A 20,088-nucleotide genomic window follows, 5' to 3' on the forward strand; every position below is an offset into this window, starting at 1 on the left:
ACAACCCATGACATAAACAATATGTGATACACAATACGCCGTTTTTTTTTTTTTTTTAAACCACAGGACGCAAATAGATTAGCCCTTTTTTTGTAAGAATCCAAACCTCAACAGGATGTTTTGATCTCCATGAAGAAATGTTTGATTCATCCGGCATATTCGAAGCGGTGCTCATGTCCCCCATCCGTCAGAGCGAAGCCCCCTCTGAGCATCACAGCAGCGCTCACAAGTAATCCACGTTGGCCATACATCTAACTCCGCAGGCTTCTCTCTAAATATATCCTCCCGATTTAATGCTTGTGAGATACTTTATTGGCACGGCTGCGACATTGTGATTTATGCGAGGAGACAATTCTGTAAATATTTAGGGATTTTTGCCTTCATTATCAGAGATATCCATTTCCTCGTCCCTCTCTCTGTGCATTTTTTTTTCTCCGGCCAGTCATCTTTTCTGATGCAGCTCTCTCTGTCCGGCTCAGAGGATAACTGTGCCTTAAGCTGTGTTTTATTAGAAGTAAAGACCTCCGAAGCTGCAAGTCAAGTGCCTGAGGCGCGGGCAGGGGTTTGTTGTGTATGTTGTGTGCGGTCAGTAATGCGAACAGAATGTCAACTTTTGCTACTGATAAACTTTTCCTCTTCTTTTCTGCAGATGTGGAAATTCTGAGCCCGGTGAGTTCTCCCTCCCTGTCAGCGTCTTGGCACGTACTTTTGAAATGTTTATCTTAGAACGATATGCTCTAGCTATCTCAGCTGGAGGGTTTGTTATGATTATATAACTTATTCAGAACACATTTTGGTTGATACACACTCCTAATTAGCGCCGACTATGACGACAAACACGGACACACTCAGTGATCATGAATATGGTGATGAAATGTAACCAAGGCTCGTTTGCTTGTTTTCTAGCCAGCTGCTGTGACGGATTCACCGCTGAAATATCCAGGTATTTTTCTCTTGTGGCTTTCACTCACACGTTAATGCTTCTTGTGGTTTGATTCGGCATCCCTAAGCTTGAAGGTCAGTCGTAAAAGCAGTTTCAGTCAGGCACCAGACATGTAATGTGTTTTCTATAAATCTCTTACCCCTGCACAGCGGTGGCGGCTTCAATCGCCGTCCGCTCTTGCCCTCGCTTACGCCAGTGAAAACATTGACATTAAAGTCTGAAAGTTGACTCCATTCAACGAGTATTGGATTTATTTTGGTCATTGTTCTGCTTTTAGCCCCGGAGTAAAGAGTAGATCATTTTTATATAGCCGCCCAGTGAGTGACAGCCGAGGCGGTAGTGGTCGGGAAAACAAGCAGTGTCTCGTTTAGGTTGCAGAGAATGAGAAATGACGGCGTGTCACAACGCTGGTGGTTCGCTGTGTTCGCACTCACCCAGGCTCGATTCCTCTCCGCAGAGACCTCTCCAGACGTCTCCATCATCAACCTGACGCCCGAGTCAAAGGAAACAACCCTCACGGAATCAGCCTTAGGTAAATCATACATTAGAGGACGTGTGTTAATCCCCGGGGCTCTCTTGAAGCCCTGGATGTTAATCTGATATCGGCATGCTGGTGTTGTTACTACAACATCATAATTTGTGTTGCTCCTGGACAGTTATTGCAAAGGCTCAGCCAACAGGTGGTTCAAGTGGTTGCACACAGGGCAGGACTCTCACCCAGGAGACTGTGTTTCATGTGGTACCCATTTTTTACATTGTTGACTTCTTTTTAGACTTAGTGTACCTATTATTTACTTTTTTGACAGCTCTCTGACACAGTTTGCTTAGTTTCAAGCAACAAACTACAGTGTTTGGTTTGAGAAAAAGACTGTTTGTGTTAAAAATAAACCCTGACACAATGCTAACCAGGTGTCACACTTCTCCCGTGTGCATATTGTTCCGGTCCCTGCCAAGACTTGACTTGACAAGACACAGATAAATGGGATTAGTCAGGTTGAAGTGATGAAACCAGGATGCGTGCAGCCCCTTAACACGTCTTAAAATGTCTTAAATTGATTAACTGCCGCAAACATTTGATTTAATTTAAAGAGGCTCTGTGCAGCTTCCATGATGTGCCTGAAAGCCAGTTGTTAGTTTATGTTGGTGGACTCCATTTCAAAATTAATGTTAGCTACTGTTGCTTTCTGTTAGCTGAGTGGAGAGAGGCACTCAGACAAGAGAACGTGCAAGATCACTTCCTTTGGACTGGTGCAGAAATTACAACATGTAAATTGCTACAATTTGTTACGTACAGCCCTTTTAGATTATCCATCCTTTAGTTGTTTATTGTTTTCCAAATGATAGAATGTAGAATATATTATATTATCCTATCTACATTTTGACATAAAACCAACCTCTGCATGGAATTAGATATATTATAAGTACTGTACCTTTAAACTTACCTGCAGTCCTTGACTAAGAAAAAATAATTTGTCCAAAAACCTGTCTTAAATTTGTTTGAAAAGAGAAGTCTTAAAAATCATTGGATTTAAGGTCCAATACCCTGCCTCGAGAAACATGTATTATGACGTTGTACTCACCAGTCACTCAACTCACCAGTGCCTGATCACAGGTGGGTATGGAGCTGCGGGAAAACCAAAAGCAGCGCAGAGCTCAGCTCTTCATATTTTATGATCTAAGTCAACTGCTGGCAGACAGCAGCACATCTCATAACACATTTTTTCAGGCTTAAGCCGAAGAGAGCTTGTATTATGATTTTATTTGACCCCTTTTCTCAGAGCCAATTTGGCTGGAAGGGGCCCCGCTGCACAGAGGGTGAGAGGGCGAGGAACCAAGAAAGAGTGTGCCTCTTGGAAGGGGAAGCTGTCCTCCGAGTGGACGGAGGCCAGATTTATGAAAAAATGAGGGCAGAAGACATAGTTAAGAATGAGAGGAAGGGCGATAGAGAGATAAAGGAAGTGAGGGAGGATTTACCGTAATCCTATAGAGAGAGACACACTGTGGTGGGGCATTTCCTCCTCCGCCAGACACGGGGGCCCAGTGCAGTGTTGCACCACGGTCCATTTGGATGGAAAAAGACAAGAACAACAATAATGTCAGGCTCCACAGTGCATGACCTGTTTCTCGACGACCCCTTTGTAAGAGCTCCATACCACCTGTTAGAACACTACAGCCCTGTAAAACCTGTCCTCTCATCCAAGACCCCACCTATAAAACAGCAAGACGGGTTCCCATGGAAAACAACATGTGTTAATGGAATGTACTTTTTTTTTTTTTTTTCTGTGTCTGTGATGTTATGCAACCCCAGGTCAAAAATATTCTTGTCTGCTCTCTCAGTAATGACTGTGCACATCTCTGTGGCTTTAGGCTTCGACAAGTGCGCCGCCGCCCCCACCATATGCGGCCGTGGGAAATGCGTTCCCGTGCAGACCGGCTACACCTGCCACTGCGATCTGGGATTCAAGCTCAGTGCACTGCAGACCAACTGCATTGGTAAGCAGCAATGGGACAAACAGGGACAGGGTGTAACGCAGGGACACTCAAACATGCTGACACCGCTGACCCCGGCAGCTCTGTCTATCATCATCTGTGTGCAAGCAAGTCCTCAGCACCAAAGATTACACGGCACAGAAGCTTTGAGAAATGAAGCGAGCCAAAATGAAAGGGATCCATTTGTTTATGTTGACCTGTTCCGCGATGCCTGACAACAGCCGACGAGCCGTCCAAAGAGCTGCCACGGTGCTGTGATCCCTTACCTCACGGTAGAGGCCTTGGCGGCGGCCTCTGCTCTGCATCGGCTGGGCTCAGGTCCATCACTGAGGAATGTCTGCGCAGTGGAGGAGCCCCAAAGACAGGGCTTGGAAATTGAACAGTCTCTGCTGGTGAAATGGAGCTGCAATGTAATGTCACATTCAATCTCAACTGTACTCCCTCTACCTTTACTCTCTTTTCTCCGATTGTAGATGTGAATGAGTGTGACGAGGACCCATGTGAAGGGAAGGGCCGCTGTATAAACAGCTATGGCTCCTACACCTGCCAGTGCCACAGCGGCTACAGCCAAGTGATCACCCAGAACAGGAAGTTCTGTCAAGGTGAGACGCATCTTAAATGGCAGGAGGAGACATAATGTTTCCAGTGGACGAATGCCACCGTGGGCTGCCGTTAGCTTTCTGACTCTCTGTTAGGGCAGTACTCCTCTGTCAGCGCTGCTCGTTCAAAAAGCATCCTGGCCTAATTAATGCTGTGGAACACAATAGTCACTTTCTTTTCCGTTCTCCTTGGTTTTCATTCAAACTGGCAGACATTAACGAGTGCAGCATGCCCAACAAGTGCCAGAACGGCAACTGCGTCAACACGGAGGGATCTTACACCTGTGAATGCAACGACGGCTTCGCCAAGTCCTGGAGAGGCCAGTGCGAAGGTGACATGCATGCACAAGCGCCTACGCACACATAATCAAGTTCACATAACAGCACAATCCTATCCAGACCTATTTGTTTGCTGCCATGAGTTAATGTGTAGCCCGGTAACAAAACACATGTATTTTCCTCTTGTCGAAGCCAGGAAGAAAAAGTATGCTCGCTTCGTGACAGCGTGTTTGTATATGTTAGCATTTGTGACCATACACCCTCCGTCTCCCATGCATATTGTTTGAGTAACAACTAATTCAATTGATTATTTTTTATGTCCCACCTTCTCCCTGAGCAGATGTGGACGAGTGCATGGATCCCAGCTCCTGTCCCAGCGGCGTCTGCGTCAACACTATAGGCTCCTTCCAGTGCCAGGGCTGCGGGCCAGGACTCAGGCCCGCCGGTGACAGATGCGTGGGTAAGGCAACCCTACACCCCATCATAGCTCAGCACCACCACTACCCAAACTCTCGAAAGGGTGTTTTCCAACCGTCACATGGAAATAACCTGGGTTTCCCTCTTACACTGTAAAAGCTTCCTGTGTTAGGTCACATTTACGCAGACAAAGCTGCTGCTCCCGGTTGGCATCACCAAAAATAACCAAGTGCGGCATGGCATTGAGCCGCGCCACTAATGATCTCCCAACAGCTCGTGATGCTGTGCAGCTCACCAAATAGCACAAGCTGAATGACTTTCACTCAGTGGGGACACTCCTGACTGCTGATGTGTGTGGAAATTAAATACAATAAATTGCGTTTTACACTTCAAAAGACTTATATTGGATGTTTTATGTCCAGTGTGGACCACTGCTGGGCCCACACGACAGCCCAAAACCACAGCGATGATGGCTATAGTGCGCAGGCTGTGCACAGCCCATCCGCCCTCTCTCTTCCCATTCAGTGTTTCCACGTATGATATATCAAGTCCTCCGCCCAGCAGCCTCCGCATGTCCCCATTATTGTTTAAACACATTCAACGTGTTATTGCTGATCCTTCGATATCACTGGCCTCCGTAAAAAGATTGTTTATAATACTTCAATTTGGAAGAGTCCAAATATTTTCTCTTGGCCACAGCCTTGAACAAACAGCATATTATTGTTGGAGAGCTCCGGCCACTGTTGGGCCCAGTGGAGGCCGGAGAGGCTTTATTATTACCACTGCTGGGCTAGGTGAGAGGACCGAGCAGCCGCAGGAGGTGTGCGAGAAGGTCAAAGGGGTCAATTCCCTGCTGCAAAGAGGTCCCGACACGCAAACAAATCCTCTCACTCACCCATAGTGTCCGCTGTAAAGCTCTTACTGCCGATTATTAGATTTAAATACACAAAAGGCCAACAAAACCACATTTGGTGTGGGTTTAAGCTGACACGCTAGCAGCCCCCAACCTGAAAGTGGCCCTGTTACATAACAGCCTGACTGGTGTTACTTACCACATCCCCTCTCTGTGACCTTGCACCCCTCTAATTTGTTTGGAAACCCAAGCTCCTGGAGTGACTATTCCAGAAATGTGAATAGCTGAAAGGCCCAATGAGGGTGAAAAATATGGAAAATCAACTTTGGTAGTAATTTGGAGTTTTTTATGATCGATTTCTCAGCCCGTCTGGAAAGCGATGCCCTTGTCGTGATTACCTTGCTTCCAAAGAAAACACCTCTTCAGCTGCCCTCTGTTTGTGAGTCCACCAATATAATTCACTCTGTGTAAATCCGTTGAGTAAAAATAGTAACCGAGAGGAACCCTGTAAATGAGGGATATCACTGGAGGTAAATATTTTTACTCCGAACGTCCACACAGGCAGCGCGAACAGGCCCACAGTATACGTCTGGCACTGTGGGAGTCACATAAAACAGGCAACATGAGCGCCGGGGTTTCCAGTATTTGCTTCAGTCAATTGACGGTAGCACAGTGGTTTGGGCCCAATTGGCCGAATCGCGGATAAGCCTAATTGCTGGTGTGATAGAGAAAACAGCTCCGCTCCCTTGCCAGTGCTTATCACGGAGGCCTGAGAGATGCTGGATGATTGCAGAAACAAAGCAGCGGGCCACACTGACAGACGTCTGGCAGTGCCCACGGCTAGGCAAACAAAACCCAGTCTGTGACCGGCTTGCCCGCAGTGTTTTCACTGTGCAGGCTCTCTGTTTCAGCATCTACAGTATATCACATCTCAGTCGAGTGTCCTCTCTGCACCTACTTTGCAGAGAAATACTTTTCCTTCCTCTGACCCCATTTCCCTTCCTCTTTGAAAGTCTCTCTCTCTCTCTCTTTCTCCTTCTTACACTTACATAATCAGACTGGCTCTCCCCACACCTCTACCTAACCTGAAATATTGCCATTGTTAGCACTTGATAAATTCCACTATAAAACATAATTTCTGCATGAGCTTTCCCTGTAAATATCATTCCTGTGTAAACTGTGCAGACTCCTGAAGTGGAAAAGACAGCTACTGCTGCAGGTTGTAAAAGACCGTCAGGAATGAGGTTCAGGTTTGTGCACTGATGTAATTTAATGACCGCTATTTTGCACTAATTTTACACAGTAATTATGCTGTAATTGTTTCCCTTTTGCTGCTGTTCTATGACTGAATGAGCCTTATTGAGTATATAGATCTTTATTTGTACTCTGTGTATGTTATGGTTGTTTCCTGCTGCAGTGGCCCAATTTTCCTTTGCATCTTATACTTTATCTGAACTCAAAGGGTCAGTTCAGCCAAATGTACCAAAGTACGAAATTGCTTACCTACCTCTAGCAGTGTCTAACTAGCCATACAGATCATTTTCTGCCTTTACCCCTTGAGAAAAGTGGGATTTGGTTTGTGGTTTTAACAACATAAAAAGTACACTTAATCGGAACTATGTTTTAAGGCAAAGGTAGTACCCAAAAAACTGTTATTTCTCTAAATATATTGCTGTTGATTGTTTTGGGTTAGAGCCTGAACACGCCATGTTTTGGCTGATGAGTATGAGGGAGTAATTGGCCGCACTCAAACGTATATGCCAATACCAAAACATCTCCCAATTTATCTGTTGATAGGCCGATATTGACTGGTTAAATTCAGCCAACGAATATATAGTTTGTGCTTTACCTCAAATATCATTTTTCGACGTAATCTTATCAACTTTCATTGGGTTGGTTGCAGAAATCTCAGATGTGGAACTTGGGTGAACTTATCCTTTAATCACACTGGGTGACTGTGGCAGAATAAAACGTTTAAATCCTCGTCTCATATGTTTCCTGTCCTGTCCTGACCTCTTCTGTCCTCAGACTTAAACGAGTGCTTGAACCAAACAGTGTGCGGCCCGGGCAGATGTGTCAACACTGAGGGCTCCTATAGGTGCAACTGTTTCCAAGGATACCAACTCTCGGTGGACAACGTTTGCCAAGGTAACAGCCAGACGTGGATTTGTCTCATAACAAGGTAACAGCTCTGTGAATAGTTCTCCACAGTGCTGCTGCAGAAGCCTCGCGGCACCATTCATGTTATATGAAAAGGCTACAAAGAGTTAGCGCTTGACTTTATTTTGCTAAGGCCCCCTTTTTCTTCCTCTGTTTCCTCCCTCCAGATGTGGATGAGTGCGTGCTCCCCGGAGTTTGTCTCCACGGCCGCTGTGTCAATCTGGACGGCACCCATAAATGCACCTGTAACCATGGTTACCAAGCCACCTCAGACAGCAAAGACTGTGAAGGTCTGCAAAGGATTATCCTGAGCTGTTGGGCGTAACTCCCCACTGCATACTTCTCTGCTTGTGGAACTCTTCTCGAGACACCAGAATAATGCCTGCAAATTATTTCTTTTTGTCAGATGTCAACGAGTGTGCAACTGGTAATGTGTGCCCAGCGGGAATTTGCATCAACACCGCAGGTTCCTACACATGCCAGGACTGCAGGCCTGGTTTTGGACCGTCTGCTGATGGACTGAGATGTGAAGGTGTGAAATCTGCTAATTTTTGACTTCAAGCGCAGCTTTCCACAAACCCTGGTAGCTTGTGATGATTTGTCTGTGCAGCTGAGATCAAATTGGTATTTTGTTTCCAGATGTGGACGAGTGTGCCCAGGCTGACTTGTGTCTCGGCGGGGTGTGTGCCAACACGGACGGATCCTACACGTGCACCAGATGCAAGGCTGGGTACAGAGTGGCTCAAGACCGGCAGAGGTGTGAAGGTAAATATTCCAGCAGTGAGACTATTAACGCTTTTATGACTCTAAAGGTGCAATGCCTAAGATATGGCTAAAATGTGAGTTTCGTTTAGACATTCTCAGCGAGCAGTAGTCTGATAGCCCTGCATAGTCTTAGCTGGGAGTTGTGGCGAGTTCTCTATGCTTCACAAACTCTCGTGTGTAATAAATAACACGCTAATTATCTCAAGAAGTGTCAAGAAGGCAAATATCTTAACACCTAATTTCCCTTATTAAACACAGAATACAACGTACACCTTATGAATTCAACTTTCCCTTTAATTACCAAAGACACCCTTAATTGCCTCGTGAACTCATCATAAAACACACCTCATGCGAACTCGACATAATCAAACGGCATCTCTCCATGACAGACTTCATTTGTCTTCCCACAGCCACCTCTGGTGTGGTCAAAATAAACTCTCAATTATCCGAGTAAGGCGTGAAAATACTCCGACTCTACATGCTGTTTTTGGCCACCGCTGATGCCGACTCTCTCTCGCTCTGTTGCCCGCGGTGTGATCCAAGGTCACACTCCAGGCAGACTCCCATCAGCTAATAGGGTCACTAGCTGCGCGGCTAACTGAGCTAACTTGCTAACGGCAGTTGGCTACAACAAAGAGCACAGTGAGCCGCAGTTAGTGATGATGTTCGAATTATGACCATATCTTATGTGTTACGCCTGTAAGAGAGTTACTCAACATATCTTGGGCAGTTTGTCAACTCACCATAGAAAGTCCCTGAATTTCTCCTATTATTAAATGTTTACAGTGATGCTCATGCCTGTCTGTGCTGGTGTGCACGTGTTGTCTCCCAGATATTGATGAATGCCAGTCCCTGTCTACCTGTGCCAACGGGATCTGCCTAAACTCGGAAGGCTCCTACACCTGCGAGAACTGCCCTACAGGGTACAGAGTATCATATGACGGGGAGCTCTGTGAAGGTTAGTTTATTAAACACCGCTCATCGGAATAAACTCCGGCATAACACCACATGTATATTGAATTGAGCCTGAAGGAACAAACTCTGGCGGGGTCAGTGGTTCTCGCCTTTCATCGTGAAGTTGGCACGTTTTTCTGTCTTGCTGGAAGAGAGGCCAACGTCTAGCGGTCTTGTGTTGTTCCACGCCAGATATTGATGAGTGTGCGCTGCCCGCTACGTGCCCCCAGGGAACGTGCACCAACACAGAGGGCTCCTTCACATGTGTCATCTGTCAACCTGGTTTCAGGGTCTCCGAGGATGGGCAGCAGTGTGACGGTGAGGCTTTCGGCTGTGTTTATGCAGGAATGTGCTTTTTTTTGTGATTGTATACTTGAGCACAGGTGTGTATGGCTCCCCCTTCTCTATTCAAACATGTCAAACCTTGCCTTAATACCCAACAAATTTGCGGTTCAGGATGAATGTGCCAGCTGGTTCATGTTGTACGTAAGCTGCATCAGGTGTGGCAGCTTCGACCCTGAAGCCCCATCATCTGAGCTCAAAATCCCAAAATAATCCTCCTAGACATCACATCATAGCTGGATCCTGGGCCCATCCGCCTCTGGCATGGCTCATCTGATCTTTGCTCAAGACAATGAGACACCAGCCCTCGAATAGAATGAAAATGATGTCAGGCTAATGTCCTAGGTATTGACATTTGTAATTCCTGGTTCCAGTGATTACCCGTCGAACTGATTACGACTGACGGGCTTTATTTATTTGAGGCCAGAGATGGTAATCTGTGCTATGATGTGACCGTGTTTTTCATGTCTAGATATGGATGAGTGCTCGGCGGCTAACGTGTGCCCGGGCCAGCTGTGCTTGAACAGCCCAGGATCCTACACCTGCAGGAGCTGTGGAGCCGGGCTGCGACTGACCGAGGATGGATACGGCTGCGAGGGTAAAAGCCATCTCTGTGTTTACCTGTCAGTGTGGCGAATATTATCCCTAATGTCGGAGTCGAAAAAGGAATGCATTAAACCTTGAGCATGATTACAGAAAATCTTTACAGTGCTCAGTAATTTGTCATGACATGATTTATGAGATCAATGCGGCGAAACGGCTGCGTTTAAGAATCCAGGGAGGTTGGACCTGTCATGACTTCATGGGAAGCAGAAATGGAATGATTATTTAAATGGATTCAAACATGGCTTCAAACTTAGTCATATATACCACGGTGTGTGTGTTTTTGAATGGAAGTGCGGATCTAGCCCGGGAGGAAGATCCCCCACTGATATGTGTCTTTGTGCTGGGAAAAAGTTTCACAAAACAAGCCCGAGTCCAAGTCGGCCTCTGATAGGATTTTAATGGATGCTTCTGATGCCATGGAAAATATTAAGGGCTTAATTTGAAATGAAGTCAACCACTCCCCTGCCGTCCGCGTACTGCAGCGGGCTCGCCCCGTTGAACTCGCTCCGCTCACCCCAAAGGCAAAAAAAAGCGGAGCCTTCTCAATCACTTAACAATGGCCCGCACTATTTTCTCCGTAAGAAATACAATCTGTACTGGCTCGAGGAATGTCCAATGATCACATAACAGCGAGCTCAGTGACTGTTTGTAGATACAGTAATTATACGCCACCTGTAATAGCTTGCTGTTTTGGATTCGATGACCGTCCCGCATACTTATCTTTCCACCCTTTTTAATAAAACACTGTCAGTGCGATCTAATAAAGAAAGAGGGCTTTGCTTACTGTACGCTGGGCTGAGTCACACTCGGGCCACTAATCAGTTCTTAACAGATAAGACAGGGAACGATCAAAAAGTGGACTCTTTAGAGGTAAGACGATAACCTATGGCTAACCTTTCCTCCTTCGTCTGTTCCTCAGACATTGACGAGTGCCAGACCCCAGGTGCGTGTCCCACGGGTGTTTGCACCAACACAGAGGGCTCCTTCTCCTGCGTGGCCTGCGACCCGGGCTTCAGGGTGGCACCCAACGGCCTCTCGTGTGAAGGTGGGTGGTTCGCTGCGCTCGCTAAAATTTATGATATCTGTGAAATCACTTTCACAGTCATGAGTATGACCTTACTGTAGCAAGAATAAGTCATCACCCACTAATGCTGATGATGCATGCCTTCTCTGACATGCTCCCTGCGGTCTGGAATCTCTTCATCCAAATGACAACACTTGGGCACACTTGAAGTGCGAGCCAGTGATTTACAGCTGGTGTGAATGTGTCATGCCGGTGACGCCTCTCTGTGTGTGTGTGTGTGTGTGTCTTTGTGTGTGTGTGTGTGTGTGTGTGTGTGTGTGTGTGTGTGTCCATGCAGATGTGAACGAATGTGAGGACAACGGCCTGTGCCTGGGAGGTCAGTGCACCAACAGCGTCGGCTCTTACAGCTGCTCCTGCCCAGATGGGTTGGAGCTGGTGGATGGGACTTCCTGCAGAGGTACACACACACACACACGCACACACACACTTAAAGGAAAAATTCACCCAAAAATGAAAGTTCATTCATTATCTATTCACCCCCATGCCATTTGAAAGTTAGGTGAAGTTTTGTAGTCTACAAAACATTCCTGGTGCTCCACAGCAAAACATGGTGACGGCAAAACTGAAGTTTGTATGGGGACTTGTTTTAATACATAAAAAAAAACACTAATAGAAAAACATAAAATGACTCCATACTTCTCATCTGGTGTAATCAAAGTCTTGGGAAGCCCCTAGATCCCAAATCGATTTAAAAAGATATTATTTACACAATTTTTTGACCCGGAATCTCCGATGAAGCTGCTAAGCTCAAAGCGTCAGCGCACGCCACGCCTGGAGTGGGCGCATGAGCCCGACCGCACGTCAAGGGTGTAAATAATCTTTCTCAAATCATTTTGGGATTTCTGGGCCTCCAGGCACTTGGATTACGCCAGTCAAGCCGTACGGAGCCATCTTAATGATTATTTTATAGTTGTTTATTTTAACCTTATTTAAAACATCCCTATCCACTTCAGTTGTTTAGCAGAACGATGCAACGCTGTTTTGCTGCGAAGCTCCATAAGTGACAACAAAACTTCACCTGTCTCCCATCAGCATGGGGACTAGTAGATAATGACTGAACTCTAAAATAAAACACACTGTAAGTGGTTAACCGTTTCTCGTGGTTTATCGTGATGCAGGCTTGACACAGCTGTGTGTGTATTTGTGCTTGTGTGTGACAGATGTCAATGAGTGTTTAACCATCATGGGGATCTGTGGAGAAGGAGACTGTCTGAACACTGAGGGCTCCTACACGTGCCTCTGTCCTGACGGATACGCCACCATCGAAGGACGGCCCGGCTGCCAAGGTACGGTAACACACTGAGCACTAACAGCAGTGGGAAATAATTTTTCACATGGTTTTATGAGCTTTGTGTAATCGGGTGAGGCCGAGTGTAAATTGGAGAAAGTTGGTAATTACGTAATAATGGGGTTTTTTTAGCCCCTTGTTCGGCAAGTTATTTTACAGTAACCTCGTTGGCTTGCACGAGTGTGTTCACTCAGACAGACAATATCCTCATCATACTGTCCTGGGTGCTGAGGCCAGGCCTGGGACCCCTTGGCATGGGTGCTCACGCCAGCCTTTAATGGGCCTCATCAACTGTCTCAGTTTGATGTTATTCCAGCCGCACCCAGTGACCCAGCGATGGGGGAAAAAAAAAAAAAATTGAGCCTGATCATCAGCTGAGGAAGGCTTTTCTTTTCAACAAACTGCTGTCAAAATACATGATAGAAGTTTGGCTGGGATGTCAGAATTGGATCGGTGTTTTTGCTGGTGTGTCTCGCAAGAGTAGTAAGAGGTGATGTTAAGTAAATGGCAGGTTGTCTGGCAGCGAAATATCCTGATGGATGTGAAGCAGGTAGGGTTGGATCTCTGGACTAGAGAACAAGGGTCAGTCCTTCTGGCCTTGGAGCTTTTCAGATATCATCCGTAGGCTCAGAGCAAACTGCCCAGCCAGCGTCAGGTACTTTGGCTGCCCGCCACGACAAATACCGGCCTCTAATTATCCTATAAATCAGCAGTTGTCGTATATTTTCTCGCGGTCCGCCATTGTGTGTACAGTGCTGACACAATAAAAGCCAGACCCCTCTGACATGAGCCTGCAGGGGGAGGTGAAAGGAGGAGGATGACAGTATGCAAGTTTGTAGGAGTGAAAAATGGGTTTAGTCAGGTGAGGCCAAAACGATGCTTGGCCTTGACCGGAGCAGTCTTTCAGCGAAAACAGAGCATATGTAATGAAGGACTGACAGCCGAGCGAAACACATCTAAATTTGATCCAGATCAGCGGGTTGTGCCATAGCCTCTCCGTGCCTTTCAATACGGTCTTTGAAGTCCTTGAATCAACTCCAAAACAATCCAGTCGCAGCATATTTATGTGTTTACCTATAGTCTGGGATGTTGTTTTTTTTTCTCCCAATCTTTGCAAATTGGTGTTTGCCTTGTCGTCTCTGAAAGATTCATCTGATTATCAAAAGCTGGGAGAGGGAAGACAGGCCCTTTTCCCCAGCGATGAATTGTTCCCCGCTTTCTAGCCTTTCTACCCCAGGTCCAAGTATCTTGCGAGTCATGTTGTAATGCCGCAATTATCCACCAATCTCGGGCTAATCAAGTGTGTCGCATTCATTATTAATTTTCATGAGTTTGAGGGAAATGTCCTCAGCCTGGAGAGCTGAGTTAGGTGTTTTTTCTCCTCCTTTGTTTCTTGTTTGCCAGCATATTCTTAAGCGCTTCCAAAAAGACCAATGCATCTTGTGCTCAGACAAGCGCCTGATTACACGTTCATTTTGTGGAACTTATGAGTGGGAGGGGTGTTCCCTATAGGCTTAAGATGGAGGATATGTGGGGATAGTAAAAAATCAATATGTAATGAATTTTGAACCCGCCCTTTCTCAAATTTTCTCCACTTCTCTCCGCCTCAGATGTGGACGAGTGCAGTAAAGACAATGTCTGCATCCGGGGTAATTGTCTCAACACCGACGGCTCCTTCTTCTGCTTGTGCGAGGCCGGCTTCAAGTACAACGCTGACACGGCTGACTGTGAAGGTAAGATGGAATGAAACCATGTGACAGTCGTGTCATGTCCTGCTGTGTATGTCATCAGGCGCGTTTCCTCTGCAACTGAAACTCTCCCCAGGGACTAGGAGGCTTTGAAGGAACTCCACCGCAGGGACCACGGTCTAAATTTAGTCTCAGGGACATAATTTTGTCCTGTAAAAGGTCCCTGCTTCGGGGTTAGTACTTTCCAAATGTCCACAGTGAATATTACAGGATAACTTTACAATAACCATCACAAATAAATTACACATTTAGAGTCAGTTAAACATTAATTTTATAGTTACCTGATGATTAACTGACAATAACTTGCTTTATGAAAATGAATGATAAATTAAGCAATTATTTATTTTAAAGGGGCCATATGTAAGAACTGTAGTTGAAAACATTAAAAAAAGAATGTGAAGGAATGACAAGTTTGAGGTCCACTGAAGTAAGCATGCTAACCAGCTAGCCCCAGCCCGTCCCAGTCTGCATAAGCACCAAAAGATGCTCCAAGCTCAGCGTCCGGACCGCTAAATGTATAGCTAACTGAACTAACTAGCTTACTGCAGCTGCAGTAAGCAGCAATTAGTGGTAACCCTGATTTGTTTTGAGTATGAATCTAACAGGTGGCCAATTCTGACATATTGTACCTTTAAAGTTGCAACTGATTTTTATAAAACTTTACATTTTTGATAAACCTTTATAAACTTTTACACAAGCTTATTATTATTGGTTAGAAAACATTTTATTGTAGTTAACAGTCATATAACTATTAACTAAAGTTTAATTAACTATAAATGTATTTATACACATGTATTAATGTTGGTTATTATAAAGTGTTACCATACCATTATTTGTATTTAGCCAGTTACTCACAGCATTTTACTTCTGCCACCATTTCTAAAAATCTGCAGGCACAAACCAGTTAAAGTTACAGTAGGAAGTGTCAATGGAAGGAGGGCCAATGTTGTTGTATAGTCACGTGTAAAATTGACGTGTAAAAACAGCTTTTTCATACATGCCGATGTAGATGAATTAACCTAATCTTAGCAGGTCTTTAGACCATGTGGAAACGCAAACAACAACAGGCTGAAAGAACCTTTTAGTTCCTTGAAAAGTAGTCCCTGGGATGAAAGGTTTCGGGTACTTTGGGTGGAAACGCGTCTAAAGTGATTATTCACCCCAAACCCTTCCCTGAGGTTCCTACTCTCTGAGTAAACCAACATGTCAGCATTAGCTGTTTGATCGTCACGCTGCATTTAAGCCTCACCGTACCCAGTATAGCACAGTTGGCTATGATTGATTATCTATAGCCGGTGGGGACGGAGCTCCAGTAAAAGTGTCCAAGCCAGGTTTTAGAGGCTTTCCTCCATGGTCCCAGGACTGAGGGGTGCCTGGATTACATGGCTGGAGCCCTGAACTCCCTCTCCCCCGAGGGAAGTATGAATGACCCCATTGTGAGCAGGAGGTGTTTCTCCCTCTGGAACGTCTCCCTTTAGCTCCTTCACAAGTTCTTTGGTTGCTGTGATAATATTGTTCTTGGCCATTCCTGTTGCCTGCTGCGTTTACTGAGGACAGCTACACCGCAGGCCTTCTGGCCGACTCCTGCTCTACAGCCCATTACACTGGAAGCAGAGGAGCAGAGGAGGGAATATTACTGTGCACGTGGTGTGTGTGTGTCCGCATTAATGTCTGATTGCGTATGTTATTGACTTTGTGCCTCTGTTTGTTAGTCAGTAACAAACATCTGTCTCTCACTCTCTCTATGTACAGACCAGAATGAGTGCAAGGAGCTTGGAAGCTCACTGTGTGGTACCTGGCGCTGCGAGAACACCATCGGCTCCTACCGGTGCTTCATGGGCTGCCAGCCTGGCCTGGAGGGAGAGGACGCCACAGACTGTGGTGAGTAGTCTAACCGCCTGTCGTTACAGTTAATTATGTTAAGAAATAACAGGCAAGTTTTGAGGCTGAAGCAAAAAAAAAAACATATGCATCGTATGAATCGAGCTATTTTCGTCCCATACATCTAACCCGATTCTATCCATTTACCATGTGTGCCGCGGTTAAAGATAGGGGAGAGCACAGCCTCAAATCAACTCGGCACTCTAAGTACCCTGCAGGGCTCTCCCTCCGCGCGTAGATAATGATATCTGTTTGGCATGCGGACACACAGAGAGGCTGATGCGTATCAAAAGCTATCAGGTACTCGAGGTCTTCCCGCACAAGGGCCCATGAGGAAGATGAGGAGAAGTGGCCCCTGAAATTGGGGCACTCCAGAAAGAAGAGTGCACTGTCATTGGAGGCGGTGTGTGAGGCCAGCGGTTGATAATGGTCTCCTCGTCCTGACAACGGAGCTAATGGAGCTCCTCTGGCAGAGACACAATGGCGCAACCTGATCACCGCTGGGGATAAGGTTGTCAGGCCCCTGCCTCTTTCACCCTCCCAGTGTGGAGAAGCCTGGTCACCTGGGTTGACTTGCTAGGCTTGTACTCTACACGCTACATCTGGGCCAACATCTGTCCAACAACAGCGGACACATAGCCGCGACCTCGAGAATACGTGAAGCCTTCTGTGTTTACTGGCAGGATTAGACACCTGGGGTTTGAGATATTAGTGTGGTTTGTTGCACAAGGATTTGAGTTGACTGCTCTTTGTTTTGTGGCGCAGCATTGCCTGTCTCTGTTGCTCTCACAGCACCATAAAAAAACAAATCTGTTTTTTTATGAGGACTGCGAGAGACAAAAAAACAAGATGCCAGATATTTCCCTCATATTAATCAAAATCCGAACAGACGCTGGAGAGTGACAGGCAAAGAGGAGGAAAGCGGCCTGAGAGCATCGCAATGGAATGATGTGTTGGACTGCGCATGCAAAGCCGTGGGTGTTTGCGGGTGATTGTGAGCCATGTGCGAGTGCGAGTGTGTGCGAGCGTGTGGTCAACTGTGGGTTTCCGCATCCTCGGCTCGCGTGTTTGTGTTAGAGAAAGAGAACCAGAGACCGTTGCGGAGATGCACTCGGAATGCGGCGCAGCTTCACAAGTTCTCATGACCCGGAGTTTTTATTGGACTATCAACAGATGGGAGATCAGGGGAGAATACGCCGCTGCGCTGCTGATCAGTGACAGATCGGACCTCCGCCCCCCTCCATCGCCCTGATCCCGGCTACGTGTGGCTGCCTCCTCGCTGCACTTTTATGATGTTGTCTGTCTGGCACCGGCTGAAGAGTGCAGGGGCCTGAGGTGCGATAAGGGGCAGATTGAAACCAGCTGCTCACCTCTGCGCTCCCTTACTGTCGGAGTCCAAACACCGCTAAGCAGATCACGCAGGTCATCATTGGCGTGTGATTTAAACGCACACCCCCAGTTATGTCATGTGCTTTAAAGTCAGATATTGTCCTACCTGAGATGTCCTGTGACGGAATCTTTAAGTGCCACAAAAAAACTCCAAGTTTCACTCTGAATGGGTGCCCAGTCATGACCGCATCTGACCATCTCTCCCCCCGTTGCTATGTCGTGACGCCAGCTGTTCCTATTTTCTCTAGACCCCACAACAAACGCTCGTACAGCTCAGCGCTGACTCACAGCCCCGGTTGAAGGAACCAAGCCCTGTTACCCTCAGAAGCCCCGCGCTTACACACAATAGTAGCTTGTTTCACCTCACGACGGCAAATTGTGGGAGATGCTGCCGTCACCCCAATAAAAGTCCAGGGAGGGGAGCTCAATTACTCCGGGGCATTTTTGTCTGCTTGTAAAAATCATCAAATATTTAAGAAGAGGCCAGACGCTGTAATTTGCCGTTTCTGTGAGGGGCGTTGTTTTATTTTTACTCACCGAGCCTTCGAAGGGGCAGCGGTTGTCTTTGGCTCCGCTCGCCATGCACTCATTTAGATTTAGAGGCCATAACACAAAAGGGGAAAACAGGGGGTTTTTCCTGCAGCAATCGCGTCAGCTGCGACTGTGCTGCTCGCGGCATGTGAAAAAAGGCAGCGTGTGTGTATTTGAAGGTCATTGTTTTTTAAGCTTTAATTCGCCGTCGCGCTCATAAATTCCCTCAGGCGATGCTTTTTTTTTCTTTTAATAAAGCTTGGAGCGGATATTCGTCTGTGGTCACACTCTTTCCAACCTCCAACCCCTTTAAATGTATAGAAATCCAAAGACTTTACCATGTGTGTGCGACTGCTCATGCCGCTCTGCGTGCGTAAGAGGCTTTTCTTAGAATCTACACCCACGATGTGACGGTTTAACCTCCATTGTAGTTAACCCGAGACAGGCTGTAGATAAAGCGCACAAACACGTTTCCCCCGAAAACAAGTACCTCACCTTATCCTCGCCCAGTCGCGTGTGAAATCACCTCTACATATGGGTCCAATCAGATGAGGGGTTGCCCACGGAATACGGGAGACGCGTGGGCTGCAGAGGGTGAGCCAACAGTCACTGATTCCTATATTTTCATTGCCTGCCACCATGTGCTCCAGATTAACACATGGCACAGAGACACCACACTTAACCCACCCACACACACACACACACACAACCCCAATCACCACATCGCGGGGTTCCAGGAAGCAGGTTCTCCCGGGTCAGACCATTAGGATAGGTGCCTGTCGGGCCGTGTCGCGCCTTTAACCTCAGCTCCTCCCATCTCGAGTGAACTCCTCACCCTCCTCCCCTGCCTCAGTTTCTTCCCCCCGGGGCAATTTACAGCCCGGCGTGTGTCCTGACGTAACTGATTAGTGCATGGAAAAGACTAGGAAAAGGCAACCCCCGGGTCCTGCTGGTGGGAGCTCTTGGTGGAGTTATCTCACTATTTGTATTATGCGTTTCTTCCCACAAACCATCACCAGAAAGCTGACTCCCCCGCCCGGATGACGGGTCTTAACGGCCCGGTCAAGTACAACTGTAATGCCGCCACTCAAACTCAACCAGAATCCGAGAAAACAAAAGCCATTAAAAATAGTTCTGGTCGCGATGCTCTCATTTTTATCCCTGGGATGATACACTGATTGCATCTCATCTCATCCCAACATGTGGTTTGCAGCAGATTTTGTTCCATGTTACACATGAATGAAAAGCCGCCTGCAGACACTGATTATTTCATATATTAGCGGAGAGCTTTCATCGCCTTCCCTCCCAGACCTCCCAGCTGGCGGCCGCTGCCATTCCAACATTCCAAACTCCACTTAAGCTCTTCACACTTGAGGAAAACTTCCTCAAAGTCTGATGCACAATACTTTAACCTTACAACGAGGAAAACTCTTGATTCGGCCCTGGGAATGTTCTTCTCGAAAAAATGTAAAAAAAAAACAACTTTACCAATCCTACACCAGTTCGGCATCTGAATCCGCAGCTGCAAAATGCAAATCCTGGGGGGTTGGCGGTTTTCAGTATGCATCCATCCATTCGCCCTCTATCATCTTGCAGCCATTTGAGCCCACAAGTCTCAGCATTTCCTGTAAAAAAAGGTTTTACAAACGACAAAGACAATTTTTGTTTCTGGAGTTTTAATGGCCTGTGGGAGCCCCTGTCTCTGACCCCGGAGGCATGTTAGTTAGAGAGAGTGGCCAAGTCGGGACAGCGAAACTGA

The 20,088-nt window shown here is 46.6% G+C and overlaps 1 protein-coding gene across 1 annotated transcript in view; it reads left to right on the top strand.

The window, feature by feature from the left end:
- Nucleotides 1–20,088, top strand: part of LOC115566259 (latent-transforming growth factor beta-binding protein 2) — an 88,283-nt gene that overhangs the window by 58,836 nt on the left and 9,359 nt on the right. Inside the window, exons 13-31 of the mRNA XM_030392059.1 lie at nucleotides 650–669; nucleotides 907–943; nucleotides 1,401–1,475; nucleotides 3,311–3,436; nucleotides 3,907–4,035; nucleotides 4,245–4,364; nucleotides 4,652–4,771; nucleotides 7,610–7,729; nucleotides 7,909–8,031; nucleotides 8,148–8,273; nucleotides 8,381–8,506; nucleotides 9,339–9,464; nucleotides 9,653–9,778; nucleotides 10,275–10,400; nucleotides 11,328–11,453; nucleotides 11,770–11,889; nucleotides 12,653–12,778; nucleotides 14,391–14,513; nucleotides 16,281–16,409. Of these exons, the coding sequence (XP_030247919.1) occupies nucleotides 650–669; nucleotides 907–943; nucleotides 1,401–1,475; nucleotides 3,311–3,436; nucleotides 3,907–4,035; nucleotides 4,245–4,364; nucleotides 4,652–4,771; nucleotides 7,610–7,729; nucleotides 7,909–8,031; nucleotides 8,148–8,273; nucleotides 8,381–8,506; nucleotides 9,339–9,464; nucleotides 9,653–9,778; nucleotides 10,275–10,400; nucleotides 11,328–11,453; nucleotides 11,770–11,889; nucleotides 12,653–12,778; nucleotides 14,391–14,513; nucleotides 16,281–16,409 (2,124 nt within the window). The remainder of the gene's footprint in view (nucleotides 1–649; nucleotides 670–906; nucleotides 944–1,400; nucleotides 1,476–3,310; nucleotides 3,437–3,906; nucleotides 4,036–4,244; nucleotides 4,365–4,651; nucleotides 4,772–7,609; nucleotides 7,730–7,908; nucleotides 8,032–8,147; nucleotides 8,274–8,380; nucleotides 8,507–9,338; nucleotides 9,465–9,652; nucleotides 9,779–10,274; nucleotides 10,401–11,327; nucleotides 11,454–11,769; nucleotides 11,890–12,652; nucleotides 12,779–14,390; nucleotides 14,514–16,280; nucleotides 16,410–20,088) is intronic.

The sequence above is a fragment of the Sparus aurata genome, chromosome 16 (assembly GCF_900880675.1).
Source record: "Sparus aurata chromosome 16, fSpaAur1.1, whole genome shotgun sequence".
In the NCBI taxonomy this organism is placed as follows: domain Eukaryota; kingdom Metazoa; phylum Chordata; class Actinopteri; order Spariformes; family Sparidae; genus Sparus; species Sparus aurata.